This window comes from Silurus aristotelis (assembly GCF_946808225.1).
Source record: "Silurus aristotelis genome assembly, chromosome: 9".
NCBI classification, from domain to species: Eukaryota; Metazoa; Chordata; class Actinopteri; order Siluriformes; family Siluridae; genus Silurus; species Silurus aristotelis.
Genome location: NC_139582.1, coordinates 812,086 through 832,204, shown reverse-complemented (window position 1 = coordinate 832,204; position 20,119 = coordinate 812,086). Strand labels below are relative to the sequence as shown.

Here is a 20,119-nt window from a genome sequence, read left to right as displayed (position 1 = left end):
GATAGATAGATAGATAGATAGATAGATAGATAGATAGATAGATAGATAGATAGATAGATAGATAGATGTATGAGTAAATAATGTATGAGTAAATAAAAACTGGTCAAACACGCAGTATGTTTTGAACTGGATTTAATTGCCGCTTGACGGTGGCGGATTTAGGCAACATCTTGCCGTGGCGTCCACTCGAAAAAAAAAAATGTTACCTCTCATTTGCATGGTTGCATCAATCATTATATCATGTCACATTCTCTGGGTGATGTTACATCAGACTTCAGGGTTTCCAGTTGGAGAACTGACAAGACCTGGAGTGATGTCATGTCAGTAAGGAGAGCTGAATCCAAAGTAAAATTATAAAGGATGAAAAAAGGTCAAACCCCCGGGGGACCAATTCAGAAAAAAGAGGAAAGAAGTAGGGGGAAACATGCAGGAGATAAAGGTGTGTATGCAGCTCTATCACTCATTTCATTGTGACGATAGTAAAGGTTAATGCATTTATTAAAATAGGTTAATAACTGTATAACGTTTCGATTGTGCTTTTACACATAGAGCAACAATATTTCTTTTAGCTTGTGTTTAGACACTGAATATAATGTATTTCTGGATCTGCCTCTATTTTGAAAAGGAGGTGAGCAAGCAGGTGCTCTTGGGGTGTGCAAAAGAGCTTGAGGGTTCAGATAAAAAAGTTGGAAGGCTATGAGAAAGATACCACCGCAAATAAGGGCCACTATGGGATACAAAAAAAACTGAAAGAGAAGGGCAGGGAATTTCCGAGAGTAGAAATTTTTGAAAAAAAAATACTTAAAAGAGGGGAGTGGTGGCTCCAGTGGTTAAGGCGCTGGTTGCCGATCGGAAGGTCTGGGGTTCAAGCCCCGGTATGGCCAAGCTGCCACTCTTGGGCCCTTGAGCAAGGCCCTTAACCCTCTATGCTCCGGGGGTCCCTTACGAGGGAAATATCAAGGTCCGTGACGTCGGAGTGACGTGGGGCCGCCTTCCCGTGGGCTCACCACCTGCAGGAGGGACCGTAAGGGACGGTGCTATGAGGATTGGGCAGCAGTCGGAGGCGGGGGCCTGCTTAGACTGCTGCCCCTGCGACCAGAATTATGGATAAGCGGGAGAAAATGAATGAATGAATGAATGAATACTTAAAAGTTTTGTGTTTAAAACTCAAAAATCTGTGGGGTTTTGATTTCTATCAAGGAAGAAAACTGGGTATACACTTGTTGGGCAGATGTCACTTATTTTTCATTTTCCCTTGTATTTAGCAACAAGGAAATACTTGTAATTTTAGAAAACTTGAAGATTTCTACTTACAACTTGAAAAGGCTAAGTTTTAAACTCGGAAATTTCCTGCCCCACCCCTTCCAGTTCTTTTTGAAAATCCCATATTGGCTGCAATACACCAGCGTATTATATGCGGTTTTCTTTCTTGATAGAAGGAAGAAACGAGTTTTACACGAAACATTTTTGAGTTTCTTTGCGAAAATTTTGAGTTTAAAACTCGGAAGTTCCCTGCCCCTCACCTTCCTTTTTTTTTTATTTTTTTTTATTTTTTATCCCATATTGGCCGTAATATGCCATAATAGAAAGAAGAGCTCATCAGTGTCTGTGAATGTTATCAGAGAAATAATTTCTCTTTGATATCCACCCACAACTCTTATAACATTATAATCTAGAGTATGTAGTTTATCATAATGTGTGTAGATTATACTGAAGGAGGGTCATATTTAAAAAGTTGTTCCAACTTCCTCCACAGACTGGAAATTTTGTGGACATAAATGTCCAGTGTTCACACTGCCTGGAGCAGAAAACGTTGTGGAACAACAACTTAGAAACCCAACCCGTGAGGGAAGCATCTATCGTTAGCATTACATGACGACCGGGAACTCCCAACACGGGGCTCTGAGACAGGAACCCAGGATCTCTCCAGACATCTAAGGCACGCAGGGATCACCGTGTGACCTTGGTTGCATGGAGCAGATTGCCCCTTCTGAGAGAACCCCCCAGGTCCTAAGCCACCACTGAAGGGGTCTCATGTGCAGGATGCCAAGTGGTCATCAGTCCCAGCAGTCTCTGGACTTCTTACCAGAGTCAGGCATGAGACTCCTGATTACGATCAGGAGGAGAAGCCACGGGTACAGAGCCGGTATAAAGATGCGAGTAAAGCGGAGGAGATTAAAACCGCCGGTTCCATCGGTCATCTTCTGCCATGACACTATTATTCCTTCAACAAGCCTTTTCATCACCAGCGACTTTTAGCTTTTAGGTCTGGTGACATGGATGAACTGAAAAGGATACAGTGGGGAATGAGAGAGTGTGTGACAGAGTGAACTGTCCCTATGGTCAGCATGACAATACACACTATACTTTCACTTCTCCTCTGTTTCTTCCTCCAGCGCTGTGGGTGCACACACACGCTGGTAGCACGCCGCTCACACACACACACACACACACACACACACACACACACACACACACACACACACACACACTCGCTTCATTCTTTCATCTCTCATCCTGGACAATAAGCGCACACACACACACACACACACACACACACACAAACGGAAGGACTTCCTAAAACTTTGTGTACTCACCTGTTTGTTGCGTCGGTCTTCCGGGTTGAGCTTGGATGGCAGTCAACCGGAGCGCTGAATAGCGGCTGGCTTTAAAGCGCCAGCGCTACGTCGCGCATGCGCGGCAAAACCGGAAGTCGGCAAATTTATGTTGATGGGACATTTTTTTTTTTGGTGGGTGATTATTATTATTGACATTGTTGTAATTTTCGTTATCATTATTATTGTTATTATTAGTGTTGTTATTGTTATTATGTTTATTATTTATTATGATATTTATATTGTTATTAAGCCCCTTTGGGTGAAATTGGGTGAAACCAAACCCCTTTGGGTGAAATGGTTGAGTCCAAGGGGAGGGGCTGACACTTTATAAACCAGTCTCCCAAGTCAATTGAGGGGAGTGGTAGGAGTGGTGCATTGTGGAGAGAACGAGGTCCGAGAAGCATTGTAGTGAATGCACATGAGCAGGTGCACCTATTTTGTATATAGATTTCTTTACTTTCATCATAATTGTCTTTGTGTTGTTATTTTGCCACTTTTTCTTTCATGGGGTATTGTATATACTTTGGACTTTGCACTTGAGCACGCTGTAAATAAACACCACTTTACATGGAACATCACAGCCAGTATTGCCATCATTTGGGTAGAAGGCAAACCCGTAAGGCCGCTCTACCACATTTGGTGTCAGAAGTGGGATGGCTACTCGCAGGACAGTGCCAAGAGGACGCAAGGCCAGGATGGTGCTTCGGTCCCAGACCCAGGCAGCCACTGATGAAGATGAAGCCTGGGGAACAGGGGATTCAACTGAGGAAGAAAGAGAGGAGGATTGGTTGCCTCCTGTACGACCCAAGGGCACGGCATCCAGGACTGGAGCAGGGCTGCCCATTAAACCATTCGAAGAAGGGATGGCAGAGGTGTTCCGGCAGTTCATGCAAGCACAGGAGCAGCAAGAGCAACGCTACCTCCAAGCGCTGCAGGCTCTGCAGGAGACCATGCAGCAAGCCATCCAACCAGCTTCTTCATCGCTGGGCTTGGAGAGCCCACAAATGGAGCTGCCCACACCAGCACCCCGGAGAATTAGCCTGTCCCCAAGGGTTTCGCACACTCCAGCAGGAAGCCCACAACTGGAGCTCCCTACACCATCTCCCCGTAGAAGTGCTACTGCACTGAGGGTCCAGAGCACACCGACGCCCACCAGTCAGCCAATGCTCAGAACCGAGCCCAAGTTGCCAAGCTTCCAGCAAGGGGAAGACATTGAAAACTATCTGCATCGGTTCGAGTGGCTCGCCAGAACCTGGAAGTGGCCGGAGGACGATTGGAGCTACCAGCTGGTTCCACTGTTGAGCGGGCAAGCACTGGAGGCCTACCTGGCGATGGATGAAGACCAAGCAGTGGTCTACAGTGAGCTCAAGAAGGCGCTTTTGGAGAAGTTTAACGTTTCTCCAGAAACCTATCGTCAGCGGTTTCATGCGACTACGACCCCAGTTGCAGAGACACCATCAGAGACATATAATCGGCTGAGGCATTTGTACCGCCGTTGGGTGCGACCGGAATTACACACCAAGGAGGAGATTGGTGAGATGGTCATCCTGGAGCAGTTTCTCCGTGTCCTGCCATACGAAATCAGGATATGGGTAAAGGAACGGGAGCCAAGAACTGGGCTAGCTGCTGCCAAACTTGCCCAGCAGTATCGGAACGCTTTCCAGGAGAGTCGTCGGTTCCAACTGGTGAAAGGTGACCAGAAGAGTTCTACCAGTGGATGGAGCGCTGGAGAATCTCGCCGCCACATTCAAGCCAGCAAGGGGGACAGAGACACCAGAGGACAGAAACTCACTTGCTACTATTGTCAACAGCCAGGACACAAAGCAACTGTGTGCCCAGCAAGAAAGGCCAAGCTGACAGGGTTTTGTTATATCCCAAGGAAGGAGGACAGAACAGTGAACTGTATGGAGAACCCCCAACTCATTCCAGTGACTGTTAATAGGAAGGAGTTGAAGGCTTTGTTGGACACTGGGAGTTCAATGTCACCGGTGAAAAGATGTCACGTGACCACTGTGTCTTTCACAAATCACACAAAGTTACAATGTGTGCATGGAGAGGTGAAACAGTACCCCCAAACCGAGGTGAATGTGTCCATAAACGGGCAGACCTACCTACTCACTGTGGCTGTTGTGGAAAGCCTACCGGCAGATGTTATTTTGGGACGGGATGTACCGGTATTACCCGAACTGGTACAAGCAAACTGGGAGAAAGAACGAGTGAGATCCAACATCCAGCTAGCCTGTCCAGTCGTCACTCGGGCCCAAGCTAAGATGGGACTGCAGCCGTTGCCTGACATGGACAGTAGCTTGTTGCAGGGCGGGACCAAGGGGCCCAGAAAATCACGTCGCCAACGTCGGCTGGAGAAAGGACTTGGTACCCCGGTGCCGGAGAGTAAAACCAAAGGACTGGAGGTCAGTGGATGGACTGTACCGGTAAACATCGCAGAGCTGCAGCGCGCAGACGAGTCGTTAAAACCTTTATTTGAGAAAGCGTTGCAAGGCAAGCAAGCAGACGTGTGTGGGGAGCTGTACGTCATAAACAACGATATACTTTATATGCAAGCATCGGATGTAACCAGGTTGGTGGTACCGAGATGTTGTCGCCCTCTGGTGCTGCATCTAGCACATACAGTTCCCTGGGCGGGACATCTGGCTATGCAGAAGACCTACGCACGTATCAGCTCACGATTCGTCTGGCCGGCGTTGTACACGGATGTACAAAAGTACTGCACCACATGCCCCACCTGTCAGCTGTGCGACGACGAGACAGGGCCCCTCTACAACCATTGCCCGTAATCTCCGTCCCATTCCAACGCCTCGCTATGGACATAGTAGGGCCACTGGAGAAGAGCAGTACAGGATATCAGTATATCCTTGTCATCAGTGACTACGCCACTAGGTCCCCAGAGGCATTTCCTCTCCGCTCCATCACCACCCCTAAGATCATAAATGCTCTAATTCAGCTGTTTTCTCGGGTGGGAATCCCAGAAGAGATCCTCACGGACCAAGGGACTAACTTCACCTCAAAGCTGATGAAACAGTTACACCGACAGCTGGGGATCACCGCTATCAAGACCAGTCCATACCACCCTCAGACAGATGGACTGGTGGAGCGCTTCAATAAAATGCTCAAAAGCATGCTGCGGAAGTTTGTGTCAGACACTGGAAGGGACTGGGACAAATGGCTACCTTTCGTGCTATTTGCCTACCGGGAGGTGCCACAAGCATCGACTGACTTCTCACCCTTCGAGCTCCTGTATGGTTGGAAGGTCCAAGGACCTCTGGATCTCCTCCGGAGAAACTGGGAGGACCCTTGTTCAGAAAATAAGGCTGAAAATGGCATAGTCCAGTACATCCTAGAGATGAGGGATCGTCTGGAAAACTACAGGAAGCTGGCAGCGGAGAACCTCCAAAAGGCTCAAAAGTACCAGAAGACGTGGTATGACCAGCAAGCCCGTTCCAGAGAGCTACGACCAAGACAGAAGGTACTGTTTTTGCTTCCAACATCCACGAGTAAGCTCCTTATGAAGTGGCAGGGGCCCTACAGTGTGGTACGGAGGATGGGGCAGACATGGTACGAGATCTATCATCCTGACAAAGGCAAGGCAAAGCAAACTTACCATATTAACCTGCTGAAGGAGTGGAAAGAGCCTCCCAGCGAAAAGGCAGACCCGGTACTGCTCATTCAGAAGGTGGAGGAAGATCAGGAGGAGGATCATCCGGAACCAAAGGCTAGCGGGCAGACACAGCCAGCAGAGGTAGACCTCTGACACCTGGAGGCACCCAAACAGGCTGAGCTGCAAACGCTCTTTGGACGATACCCGGCGTTGTTTCGTCAGAGGCCTGGACGGACCAACCTGGTACACCACAAGATCCGCCTGACAAATACAACCCCATCTCGACAGAGGCCGTATCGGGTACCTGAGAGGCTGGTGGCACCACTGAAGGCGGAAGATAGGACTATGCAGGAGATGGGAGTAATCGAGCCATCAAGCAGTGAATGGAGTAGTCCGGTGGTCATCGTACCGAAGAAGGACAACACCCTCCGCATCTGCATTGACTTCCGTCGATTAAACTCCCAGTCCCAGTTCAGCGCGTACCCGATGCCACGCATTGATGATTTGCTGGAAAAGATCGGGGGAGCCAAGTACGTGACCACCTTGGACCTGTGTAAGGGATATTGGCAGGTGCCTCTGGAAAAGACGTCCCGACCTTACACAGCGTTCAGGACCCCACTTGGACTGTTCCAGTTCACGGTTCTTCCCTTCGGCCTACACGGGGCACCAGCAACGTTCCAAAGGTTGATGGACCAAGTGCTGCAAGGCGGGGAAGAATGGTCGGCCGCATATCTGGACGATGTGGTGGTCCATAGCGAGACCTGGGCTGATCACCTGAACCACCTCGAGCAGACTCTGAGGAGGATCCAGAAGGCAGGCCTGACACTGAACGTGGCTAAATGTGTGTGAGCCAAGGCTGAGGCAGACTACCTAGGTTACCGATTGGGTGACGGAGAGCTGAGGCCGCAAGTGGACAAGGTGGAAGCTATTCGCAACAGCCCGAGGCCTACAACTAAGAATGAGGTCAGGTCCTTCTTAGGACTGGTGGGATGGTACCGGCGGTTCATCCCAAATTTCTGCAGGACCGCTGACCGACCTGCTGGGAAAGGCGGTGAAGAACCCTATAAGGTGGACTAACGACTGCGAGACAGCCTTCGTCACCCTGAAGGAAAGAATGTGTGCAGAACCTGTCCTACGCAGTCCAGACTTCTCACAGCGGTTCACCGTCCAGGTTGATGCATCTACGGTGGGCATTGGAGCAGTCTTGACCCAGGGTGAGGAAGCCAACCAGAGACCAGTCGCCTTTCAGAGTCGGAAACTGCTGCCACGTGAAACCCGGTACTCCACTATTGAAAAGGAATGCCTGGCAATCAAGTGGGCCCTGGAGAGTCTGAAGTACTATCTGCTAGGAAGAGAATTTACCCTGGAAACAGACCACAGAGCATTAACCTGGATCCACACCATGAAGGACCACAATGCTCGGGTGACCAGGTGGTACTTTTCCTACCAGCCATACAACTTCAGAATCAGACATCGTCCAGGGAAACAGAACCTGACTGCTGACTACCTGTCTCGCCACCCGGCAAGCTCGCAGCTTGCAGAGGGGGAAGGTGATGTGACAGAGTGAACTGTCCCTATGGTCAGCATGACAATACACACTATACTTTTACTTCTCCTCTGTTTCTTCCTCCAGCGCTGTGGGTGCACACACACGCTGGTAGCACGCCGCTCACACACACACACACACACACACACACACACACACACACACACACACACACACACACACACACACACACACACACAAACGGAAAGACTTCCTAAAACTTTGTGTACTCACCTGTTTGTTGCGTCGGTCTTCCGGGTTGAGCTTGGATGGCAGCCAACTGGAGCGCTGAATAGCGGCTGGCTCGTATCAAGGACTCGTATCAACAAAAGCTGGATATGTGGACGGGAACGAAGCAGATCACTGGCTTTACATTAAAGACCGTCAGCAGGGGGCAGCCTGGAGCTAACAGGCTGAACTTGCATTTTAACAGATTCAGATGTTAAAGAACATACCTGAGAAGGCTTTGCATTATAGCTTTAATGACTGCAGACCAGTCGCACTGACTTCACATGTCATGAAGGTGTTGGAGGACCGAGTTTTGGCACATCTAGGACTACTGGTTAAACCCTCTCTGGTCCCACTACCTTTTGCCTTCCAGCCTCATGTGGACATGGATGATGGGGTGATCTACTTGTTGTAGTGTGCTCACTCTTTTCTGGATGGATGTAGTGGTATTGTAAGAATCACGTTTTTTAATTTCTCCACTGTCTTAAATACAGAACAACCATTTCTACTGGGTGAGAAACTGCTCAGGATGGGTGGCAGCAAGTCCATTGTGTCCTGGATAACTGAGCTGTTAGATAACCCCAGTTTGTAAGGTTGGGGAATTCCCTGTCTGATGTTGTAGTCAGTAACGCAGGAGAACCTCAGGGGACTGTCCTTCCCTTTATTCCTTTTTACTCTGTACACCTCAGATTTCCAATACAACTCTGAGTCCTGACACCTACAGAGGTTCTCTGATGACTCTGCAGTGTGGGGTGTATTAGGGATGGACAGAAGTCAGAGTACAGAAGACTTCTGGACAGATTTGTGGAGTGGTGCACCAGGAATCATCTGCTCCTGAACATCATGAAAACCAAGGAGATGTAGTGGACTTTAGAAACTGTAAAACTGTGATTAAGCCATTACCATCATGGGTGAGAAGGTTGGGGTTGTGAACAACTACCTGTACATGGGTGTTCACCTAAACAGCAGATTGGACTGGAAGACCAACACTGATGCTTTGTAAATAAAGGGGTTAAGCAGACTTTATTTCCCGAGGAAAAGCACATCCTTCAATGTATTCAGCAGGATGCGGGAAATCTTTATCAGTCTGTTTGGCAAGTGCCCTTTATAGTGATGTGGTCTTCTGGGGGAGCAGCATCAGTGTCAGGGATGCAGGCAAGACCAATAAAATCATCTGCATACCTGAATACATTATCGGACACAAACTGGAATGATTGGAAAAAGTGAGGGACAACAATCTCCTGTCAATCATGTCAAATCCATCACACCCACTACACTATCCCATACGGAGACAGCGGAGTATTCTCCAACAGAGTGATTCAGAGTCACTGTCACAAAGAACGATTCAGGAAATCATTCCTACTGTATGCCATTGCACTGTATAATGACTCACCTCTCTGTAACATATGCAAATAGTAACTTAAATACCCATCCTATTAATCACTGTGACTTTACACACACACACATACATACACTGACAATTTGCACAATTTCTTTCTTTTTTTATTTCTTCTGAATTGTAAGCATTATGCAATTGAGAATGAATGACTGATTATGCTTTTACAAAAACAAAACAAAGGAAGGCATCCAAGATTGAGGAGAAGCTGACTTCATGAGAAATTTGAACAACATTGAACTCACCTTACCTTAAAACTGTCACTAGGGGGTGCCAGATTTATACAAGCAAACCTGGAGCAATAAAAGACATTTTGCCTTCAATTACCAAACTCTGTGCCTGAAGTGGAAGCCAGACATCACAGACGAGAATCTGGTTAGCCACATCCTGAACAACATCAACCCAAGAATTGCAGGTGGCCTGAGAGGGACATTGATCAATTTTGTACAGATGGTAGGCTTCAAAAGTAGAGTAAGACTGCATGGGAGCAAAATACTTTTGGCAGAAGGTTGGCCTGCAGACATCAAAAGAATAAAGCAGCAAGAGACAACCTGGAAGCCAAGGATCCTCAGAATTACTGCTACTGACCCACAAACCCAGCAGAGGCTCATTATGGCAGATGGGAAGGTGCATCGTGACCAAGCAAAGCAGAAATTTGACCTCTTCACTTCTGGGGTTAGACTTTATTTGCAAGACTGCTCTCAGAAGAAAAATATATTAGTCATCCTTTTATTCATCACCAGTACACATAGGCAAAACACAGTAAACATAGGCAAACTTGTATTATGTGTTACCATGACTCAAACAACATGGAGGAGCTGATATGGTTAACGAAGGCTTGGACGTTGTCACCTCCAACACCTTAGCATGGACTGCAATGGTGAAGAACAGGATTTTCACACTAGAATTTGTTTTGCTGCTTAAGTACACCATAATAGAAGAACATATTTGCAAGATGTTACAAGTGGACATCACGGAGCCCTTCATAGCTCACCATGGTCCTCTCCTGTTCTAGAGCTAAAATTGGACTTGTCTTATCCATTTTGCATGGACTGCAGGAAGCTGAAAAGCAAGACCATTCTGCATTCTACAGCAGGCTGGTAGTGGTTTGGGCAGTAAAGAAATGGAGGCATTTTCTGGAAGGTAGTGCATCTTCACTGACCATCCAGACCACTTGCCTGGGCATTCATTTGTTTAAAGACCTCTTCCTGGCTGACAAGTTGGGTCTTGAGGCTTCCACAGTTCTGGTTATATCTGCACTCAACATCAATCAGATGCCGTATCCAGAGCATTCGAACCCTGTATGCTGGGTTTCCTAGTGCACCTTTCTGCTCCGTCTCCCATCAACAACATATGGACCTGCCTCATTCCCTGTCAGAGAAAACTCATGTCTAAAACACAGACAGTACAATGAAACAACTAAAGAAGACACCACCACACTAAAAAACACCTAAAAACACCGCCATATTGGCGTTTGAGGTCCACCAGGGGTTACTTTATAAAAGATTTTCACTGAAAGACCATGGGGGAAAAATACCAATTTAGTGTACCCTCTTTAACACCCTACATGACTTCCACTAGAATCCACACCCTGGGAATTATTACACATCTATAAGGTGATGTATAGGTGATATCCACAATATGATGTGGAAAAAAGAGCATAATACTTTACCCATCATAGTACATATTAGTGTTTAAATTGATGAGTTCTATTTGAAAATTGTTGACATTATCTGTGAACATACTGTTTAATCATAACTATGATATTAACTGTGTTTTATTGTCAAACTTTTCAGTAGGAAATTAGAAAAAATCCAGTCCAGATTTCTCTCTGAAATGAAATTATACAGTTTTAACATCGTGTCTCCACATTGAAGAGTTAATATGGATGTTTTAAGCTTTTTAAACAGATTTCTAGGTTTAATTATTCTATGATTTGCTTTAGGTTCACTAAATAGAGAAACAAAATATTTAGACTTTGCAGATGCCATTGTGGCAAAATCACACATGATTGATATTCTACTAGATCAGGGGTCACCAACATGGTGCCCACAAGGACCACATGCGTCGCCTGTGTGCCTTTTCTAAAAATAGTTCACCATAGCGCCACTTACCTGTGAGCTGCTTCTAATGTTTTTTAAATCACACTTACATTGGTGTGAATTTGAAAATGACAATATTAAAATATAGATGACTAGATATAGATGAATATCATTATTTATTTATAATAACATAATTAAAGGTAAATTGAGCATTTTTTTTATTTTAGAAGTATTAAACTGGTAGCCCTTCACATTAATCTGTAACCAAGAAGTAGCTCTCAGTTTCAAAAAGGTTGGTGACCCCTGATCTAGATGTTATTCTTGAGTACATCAAACCAGGGAACCACTCAAAGTAGGAACACAAGTTTGTGCCTTATTAGTTTTAGGAACGCTTATTAGTTTTAGGAATCCTAAGCCTGACAGCATGGTGTACCACCAACAACCAGACTCTTCACTTCTATAAAATCTGTTCACTGCTATCGCCTTTATCTTTATTATTATAAATATAAAGGCGATAACGGTGAACAGATTTTATAGACGTGAAGAATAAGATGATTCCACCACGTAGAAGCAATGTTTAATACATAACTACAGAATATTGCACAGTACCACAATTGTTCCTTAAAACCATTCCATAACACATTTTTTACAATTTGTGATGGTTTTTGCCACACAATGTGAATACTTACAAAATCTGTAGTAATTGGACTAAAATAAAATGCTTTAAATATTTGCCTCACGTGCATTCTTTTACCTTTTACCCAGAACAAGTGGGAAACATAAGGTAGCATATTAAAGTCTTGTAAAGATAATGGAAGATACATATTTAAAGTATTCTATAACATGACCTTCCTCATGGCCTGTAGTTTTATGTGGAGCCTCCTGAATAAAGAAATTGATTTCACACTTCAACACAGGTCAAAAGATCCATTTTTCGATTTTTGCAAATCGAGATATATATATATTTAAATTCAATAAAAAAAAATGAATTGGCCCGAGTCCAGTGCACATCATGTAGACTCATTACGGTCGACGACCAGCTCGCGGTGGTTCTCCTCGGTTTTGAATTTTTTTGGACTCCGAACAAATTTCACAGCATTCTCCAAAATTTCCTTTTTGTTGTACAGGTGCAACTCTTCAGTGGGTTGCAGGAATGATAAGCAAGTTTTGCCCTTAAACTGCAATGTCTGTGTTTACTTTCACACAGTCCACCATAGGTTTCTCCACACTCTGGGCTTTCATGTGCAGTACCGTAGAGACTAATTGTTTTTATTTTAATTTAACACAGTTCTAAATAAATAACCCAGTCATTAGTGTTGCACAGGTCAGGTGACTCTCAGTGACTGTCTCAAGCTGGATAAATGTGGAGGGTTTTGTTATGAAGGACATCCAGTGTAAAACATGTGCCAAATCTAAAATGCGGATCACGAATCAGAATTTCATGGCGGATCGGTTGAGACCCGGGTTACCAACGACCACCACAGGTATCATTAACAACAGGGTACCAGTGGAAATTTCGCTGCTGTTGGCTGAGGGAGGAGAAGGAGAGGAAGAAGACGTCTACAGAGACAGCAGGGAAAGGAGAAGTGGAGGAGAAGGAGAGGAGGAAGACGTCTACAGAGACAGCAGGGAAAGGAGAAGTGGAGGAGAGTGGAGGTTCAGGTTGGACACTGAGGTAGGAGAAAAGGATTTGTAGCGATTGGCCAGACAAATCTCCACAAGCAAAATCCAAATTCTGGTGAAACATCTTCCCAGTGGAGTGGAGGATATTATAACAGTGTTGTGTCTAGAACATGTTTATTGAAGAATCAGACTAAATGTGTAATAGGTCAGGTGCGTGAATTGCTAAGAAGCAGAACAAAAGAGTAAGTTGTTGGTTTAAAGACACGATTTACACCACAAACAGCAAATGGGACTTAATGTGAAATAAAATATCCAGACAGGTGTCCAAAAACTTTTGGTTGTTTAGTCAATCTATTAAACCCTTGAGATTACTGTCGATAGTAAACTCTTAGAAAATCTTTGGACTGCAATGAATAAGAACCATTATTTTTGCAATGGTTTAGGACTATAATTTCCACAAACAGTTTTGCATGCTGTAAACTCTCCTCTGGCATTAACATAAAGGATGCGCCTATAAGGATAAAATTAATTTTCCATTATTGTAATGTCCATTATTAAAAATAGCTATACAAATAAAATGTAATTAAACAAATAAATCTGTAGCCCTAAAATTTTAATCTACACAATTTTGAAAAACTGCTTTATAATTTTCATTTATTTAATATAATTAGAATTTATATCAGCTCAAGTTTGAACAGTTGAAAACTTTTAGAAAAGGTTCAGAAGTACTTAAAAAAAAAAAAAGGCTGAACATTTTTGGATAAGATTTTCTAGAAAGAGAAGCTGCTTTGTGTGAAAAGGAAGTGAGAAACACTTGAGAGTATTTAAGCTGTTCTTCTGCAGCACATTCTCCACTCTCACTGCTGATACACTGAGACTTTCATCATGTACCTGATACAAGGCATCGTCCTGCTCCTGCTCAGCGTCAGTGTTCAGAGTCATTCCATTAGGGTGAGTTACAGAAATATTAACCACATTAAAGATATTATGGATAATTAAAAGAAAATAATTCATATATTAATTAATGTATTTAATCAATATAATTAATGTATTTAATTAAAATGTGTATATATAAATATTTATTTATCAAACAGGCATTCGTTAATGAAACCTCTGAGGAGATTGGTAGGATTCACACTTTTAATGAATTTATCTGTACCATATTTTATTTTTACATCAAATACTCATATCACATTTTACTAATATTATTAATTCCATTTCAGATAACAGCATTGACAGTGATTATTACTCAGTTTCTGCCATAATTGAAAGAGCCAACAAGAATGCAGGTAAGAGAGAGAGAGAGAGCGAGAGAGAGAGAGAGAGAGAGAGAGAGAGAGAGAGAGAGAGAGAGAGAGAGCGAGAGAGAAAGAGAGAGAGAGAGAGAGCGAGAAAGCGAGAAAGAGAGAGCGTGAGAGAGCGTGAGAGAGCGAGAGAGCGCGAGAGAGAGAGAGAGAGAGAGAGAGAGAGAGAGAGAGAGAGAGAGAGAGAGAGAGAGAAAGAGCGAGAGAGCGCGAGAGAGAGAGAGAGAGAGAGAGAGAGAGAGCGAGAGAGAGAGAGAGAAAGAGCGAGAGAGAGCGTGAGAGAGCGAGAGAGAGAGAGAGAGAGAGAGAGAGAGAGAGAGAGAGAGAGAACATTCAATAAAACACTAAACCACATCATAATGCACTGATGTACTAACAAACATTTTCACTAGATCGAGTGTCAGTGGTTTTGAGACACATAATAAACATGAATAAACTGATACATGAATGAAACTGCATACACTAACAATCTCAGTGTTCAATCCACAATTGTGTTTTGCTGAACAGGAAAGCCAGACGGTAATTTCACCATTATACATGGTGACATAGCCGTGTTCACTGGACTCCAGAATGCAGATCCATGTACTTCTAATAAGTGCATGTGGATCAGAAGCCAAGATATGATGGTTTATGTGCCTTATGTCATTTCCAGTCAGTACTGTGAGTATAATATTTTATCTGGCTTCAAAGGAATATTTGTCAGAGCTTCATTATTTACCTTTAACAAGCTTCTCTTTCTGGCAGCACCACCTGAAAAAGATGTTATCCAGCATGCAATGGACTCCTTCCAAAAGTCGACCTGTATCCGATTTGTACCTCGCAGAAAGGAAGTAAATTACATTAATATAATCTCAGACAAAGGGTATGTCACTAATCCTGTTATTGATGACTATTTTGACAAACAGTTTCACCTCCAATCCAGTTCTCATGTAATGAAAGCAGTCTTGAGGATGTATTTGTGCTGTACAGGTGCTACTCTTATGTTGGACGCGTTAATGGAAAGCAGGTTTTGTCCCTAAACCGCAACGGCTGTATGTACCACAAAGTTGTCCAACATGAGCTTCTTCACGCTCTGGGATTTCATCATGAGCAGTGCCGTAGAGACCGTGACAAACACGTCAGAATCCTTATCCGAAATATCAGGAAGGGTGAGCAGGGAATCAATTTTATTTCTTATTTCGAACTAATAAAGTTTATTCATTTTAATTAATGACCATAACATTGTTCATGGCATCTGGGAACTCAAAGATTCTGTTCCTCAATGAACTGAAATGTTTAGTGATGAATCTAGAAATCCAGTTTATTTCTAAAATGTTTGTTCTGACAGTAAAAAGCAGTTAATGATCTAATTATGTGATTAAAATATTCACAGATGCATTAATCAATTTTGTGAAAGTAGCCACCAACAATTTGAACACTCCATATGACTACAATTCCATCATGCACTATTCGAGGTAAAATAATCATTTTCTTTCTTATTTAAATAACGGCACGATTATATGCATAACTGAAATCACACTTTATTGTTCTAGGTATGCTTTCTCCATGAACAGCTATCCGACCATCCTCCCTACACCAGACAAGTATGTTTCCATCGGACGTGCCACTGAGATGAGCCACAACGACATTCTGCGTGTTAACAGGCTCTACTGCAGTTAAACATCATCAGTGTGTTCCGAATGCTTTCACAAATGTTCTGCTTTCCGTTGTCACATTTTAAATATATTCTTTTCTTTAATCTAGATTTATTTCGCTTCTACTTTTGATGCTATTTAGATCTGCTTTTTTGGGGAGGCACTGGATTACTGATCAAAAGGTCAGTGGTTGAAGCCTAATAATAAAGTCTTAGAGCTCTTATTTCTGATTAATTGCTTTAGGGGCACTGTAACATGACCGACGGTGCCCCCAGATTCCTAACATCACTGGGATATGCAAAGATTTTCACTGTGTAATCTGTAATTTACATGTGACAAGGAATTTATTTTTTACATGCAATTAAAAAAAATTAAAAAAATAATAATGCATACAAACATTAGTGTATGAATTCATATTTTGATAACAGGTGGTGGGCTGCATCGTTCTTCTATCTTCTATCACATTATATTATCTCTCACACCCATATGTGGTTCTTCCCCAAACTGTTATATAGCATGCATTTATTTACATATACTAATTGTGTAAAAGCTGAGATCAGCTATTATGCAGAAAAGTTAAGGGCCTTGCTCAAGGGCCCCACACTTGCAGCTAGGATAGCTATGGTTTTAATCCTTAATCTTCAGACTAGTAACTCAAGAGCCTAACCATTATTCCAACATAGCTTTTATTGTAAAATGAGAGCTAAAGATTTGTGAGTTTGAGCACAGAATTGGATGAGCACTTTGGGAAGTGTAGTCCAGGGTGGCCATGTTTGTAGTTTGCAGTGTTTGCTGGGAACTGAAGTTTGTGGACTGCTATGGCCTGAAAGAAACACACAATTTTCTAGAATGTCTTTTTCTTTCTTTTCAGACCTAAACATGTGGCATGTGGTCTAGCATCATCTCTGGATTCTCATCTGTGTTTTATTATGATCAGTTTACCTTTGACCTTCTTTTTGTGCTTTCAGGAACACACACACAGCCTGTGTGCTTAGACCTCACAAAGCAAAAGCTACTTCATTGTTTTTGATAAGTGTTAATTTTTTCATAAGCTCACTGACAATGTGATCAAAATAAAGAGCTGGCTCTGCCTGTCTCTTAGTTTTTCTCCATAGTCTCGCATGCCAGTGTCCTAGGGTACCCTAGATAGATAACCATGGAAATGGAAGCCTGCCAAACCATTCATTCTGCACACCAAGCATTAGCAAAGTTTTAAAACTGTCATGCAGCAGAATCTGATAGCCAGTAGGTTCTCCAGGGGCCACTGCACCCCACCACATCTTCAGTTGTGTCTCTTGTCCATGTGCCACATGTGACACTCACAGTGTGAACTAGTTACTATGCGGGCATTTTCAGTTTCTTACACTCGCAGTGGTTGGTTGCCCTTTGTACTACTTTTGTACTACTTTCAGCAGCAAAGTATTCAGACCCCCTTAAATTTTTCACTCTTTGTTATATTGCAGCCATTTGCTAAAATCATTTAGGTTCATTCTTCTTCCTCATGAATGTACACACAGCTCCCCATACTGACAAAAAAAAAACAGAATTGTTGACGTTGTTGCAGATTTATTAAAAAAGAAAAACTGATATCACATGGTCCTAAGTATTCAGACCCTTTGCTCAGTATTTAGTAGAAGCCCCCTTTTGATCTAATACAGCCAGGAGTCTTTTTGGGAAAGATGCAACAAGTCTTTCACACCTGGATTTGGGGATCCTCTGCCATTCCTCCTTGCAGGTCCTCTCCAGTTCTGTCAGGTTGAGTGGTAAACGTTGGTGGACAGCCATTTTTAGGTCTCTCCAGAGATGCTCAATTGGGTTTAAGTCAGGGCTCTGGCTGGGCCATTTAAGAACAGTCACGGAGTTGTTGTGAAGCCACTCCTTCGTTATTTTAGCTGTGTGCTTAGGGTCATTGTCTTGTTGGAGGGTAAACCTTCGGCCCAGTCTGAGGTCCAGAGCACTCTGGAGAAGGTTTTTGTCCAGGATATCCCTGTACTTGGCTGCATTCATCTTTCCCTCGATTGCAACCAGTCGTCCTGTCCCTGCAGCTGAAAAACACCCCCACAGCATGATGCTGCCACCACCATGCTTCACTGTTGGGACTGTATTGGACAGGTGATGAGCAGTGCCTGGTTTTCTCCACACATACTGCTTAGAATTAAGGCAAAAAAGTTCTATTTTGGTCTTATCAGACCAGAGAATCTTATTTCTCACCATCTTGGAGTCCTTCAGGTGTTTTTTAGCAAACTCCATGCGGGCTTTCATGTGTCTTACACTGAGGAGAGGCTTCCGTCGGGCCACTCTGCCATAAAGCCCCGACTGGTGGAGGGCTGCAGTGATGGTTGACTTTCTACAACTTTCTCCCATCTCCTGACTGCATCTCTGGAGCTCAGCCACAGTGATCTTTGGGTTCTTCTTTACCTCTCTCACCAAGGCTCTTCTCCCCCGATAGCTCAGTTTGGCCGGACGGCCAGCTCTAGGAAGGGTTCTGGTCGTCCCAAACGTCTTCCATTTGAGGATTATGGAGGCCACTGTGCTCTTAGGAACCTTAAGTGCAGCAGAAATCTTTTTGTAACCTTGGCCAGATCTGTGCCTTGCCACAATTCTGTCTCTGAGCTCTTCAGGCAGTTCCTTTGACCTCATGATTCTCATTTGCTCTGACATGCATTGTGATCTGGAAGGTCTTATATAGACAGGTGTGTGGCTTTCCTAATCAAGTCCAATCAGTATAATCAAACACAGCTGGACTCAAACGAAGGTGTGGAACCATCTCAAGGATGATCAGAAGAAATGAAAAGCACCTGAGTTAAATATATGAGTGTCACAGCAAAGGGTCTGAATACTTAGGACCATGTGATATTTCAGTTTTTCTTTTTTAATAAATCTGCAACAATGTCAACAATTCTGTGTTTTTCTGTCAATATGTATGAGCTGTGTGTACATTCATGAGGAAGAAGAATGAACTTAAATGATTTTAGCAAATGGCTGCAATATAACAAAGAGTGAAAAATTTAAGGGGGTCTGAATACTTTCCGTACCCACTGTATATAAAGCTTTTCAATACTATATATTAAAAAATGGCAGTTATGTTAGTAGTGGAAATTATACCATTATTCCTTTAACAATTGATAGCTATGGCTAATACTGACCATGTTTTCTGTTCCATTGCACACTGTCCTTTATTAAAGTCTATTTTAAAAGAAGCAGGGACCTTGTCAAGCCATTAGTAAACAGATTACTTGAAATTACTTTATGGATTGTGCAATGTGATAGAAAGAAAGCCATACCACTCAGTGTGTGGCAGAGGCGTTCTTCTCTGATATCTTCTAAATTGTTTTTCTAAAAGAGACCCTGAAGATTTATCACTTTTAATACATTTGACTGTTTTAAGGTGAGAAAAACAAAAACGTTAGATAGTGTATCTGTCACATCAAGAACAATGTACAGACAAATGGGCTGGTAATTTAATCAAAAACCATGATTGTTTTTTATTCAATCAATAAACATGCCAGAAAACATGATTTATAAGTTCCTTCATCATATATATAACTGCCTATTTTTCCAATCGGTTTGAGTTGTGCCAGTTTGGTGCCCTTCTGTTTGAGATGTTCAGAACTCTAGAAATGTTTTACCATTTGTTCCATAGAATCAACTTTGCACAAAGTGCATATTCCTCTGCCTATTTGGATGATATAATAATTTAAAGCGGGAAGTGGTGGTTCCAGCGGTTAGGGCGCTGGGTTGCCGATCGGAAGGTCTGGTGTTTAAGCCCCGGTATCGCCAAGCTGCCACTCTTGGGCCCTTGAGCAAGGCCCTTAACCCTCTATGCTCCGTGGGTCCCTTACGAGGGAAATATCAAGGTCCGTGACGTCGGAGTGACGTGGGGCCGCCTTCCCGTGGGCTCACCACCTGCAGGAGGGGCCGTAAGGGACGGTGCTGTGAGGATTGGGCAGCAGTCGAAGGCGGGGGCCTGCTTAGACTGCTGCCCCCGCGACCCGAATTACGGATAAGCAGGAGAAAATAAATGAATGAATGAATGAATGAATGAATGAATGAATGAATGAATGAATGAATGAATAATAATTAAGGGAAGGGAAGCATGTATATTGTGAAAA

At 43.5% G+C, this 20,119-nt stretch overlaps 1 protein-coding gene and 1 long non-coding RNA gene across 2 annotated transcripts in view; both read left to right on the top strand.

Moving 5' to 3' along the window:
* Positions 1-20,119, top strand: part of LOC310730936 — a 208,752-nt gene that overhangs the window by 66,618 nt on the left and 122,015 nt on the right. Inside the window, exon 4 of the long non-coding RNA XR_014535022.1 lies at positions 12,985-13,102. This is a non-coding gene — a long non-coding RNA (uncharacterized lncRNA). The remainder of the gene's footprint in view (positions 1-12,984; positions 13,103-20,119) is intronic.
* LOC310730921 (hatching enzyme 1.2-like) lies at positions 13,871-16,481 on the top strand. The gene is made up of 8 exons (XM_083550158.1): positions 13,871-14,020; positions 14,164-14,194; positions 14,293-14,358; positions 14,881-15,033; positions 15,118-15,235; positions 15,343-15,521; positions 15,746-15,827; positions 15,906-16,481. Exons 1-8 carry the CDS (start codon positions 13,955-13,957, stop codon positions 16,030-16,032), a joined length of 822 nt encoding a protein of 273 aa, XP_083406284.1. The 5' UTR covers positions 13,871-13,954; the 3' UTR covers positions 16,033-16,481.

Bases quoted from the DNA above. Each gene is read 5' to 3' on its own strand.
- LOC310730921 (XM_083550158.1), top strand. From the start codon at position 13,955: ATGTACCTGATACAAGGCATCGTCCTGCTCCTGCTCAGCGTCAGTGTT. The intron at 14,195-14,292 runs GTAGGATTCACA...ATTCCATTTCAG, and splicing joins TGAAACCTCTGAGGAGATTG to ATAACAGCATTGACAGTGAT. The intron at 15,522-15,745 runs GTGAGCAGGGAA...AAATATTCACAG, and splicing joins TATCCGAAATATCAGGAAGG to ATGCATTAATCAATTTTGTG.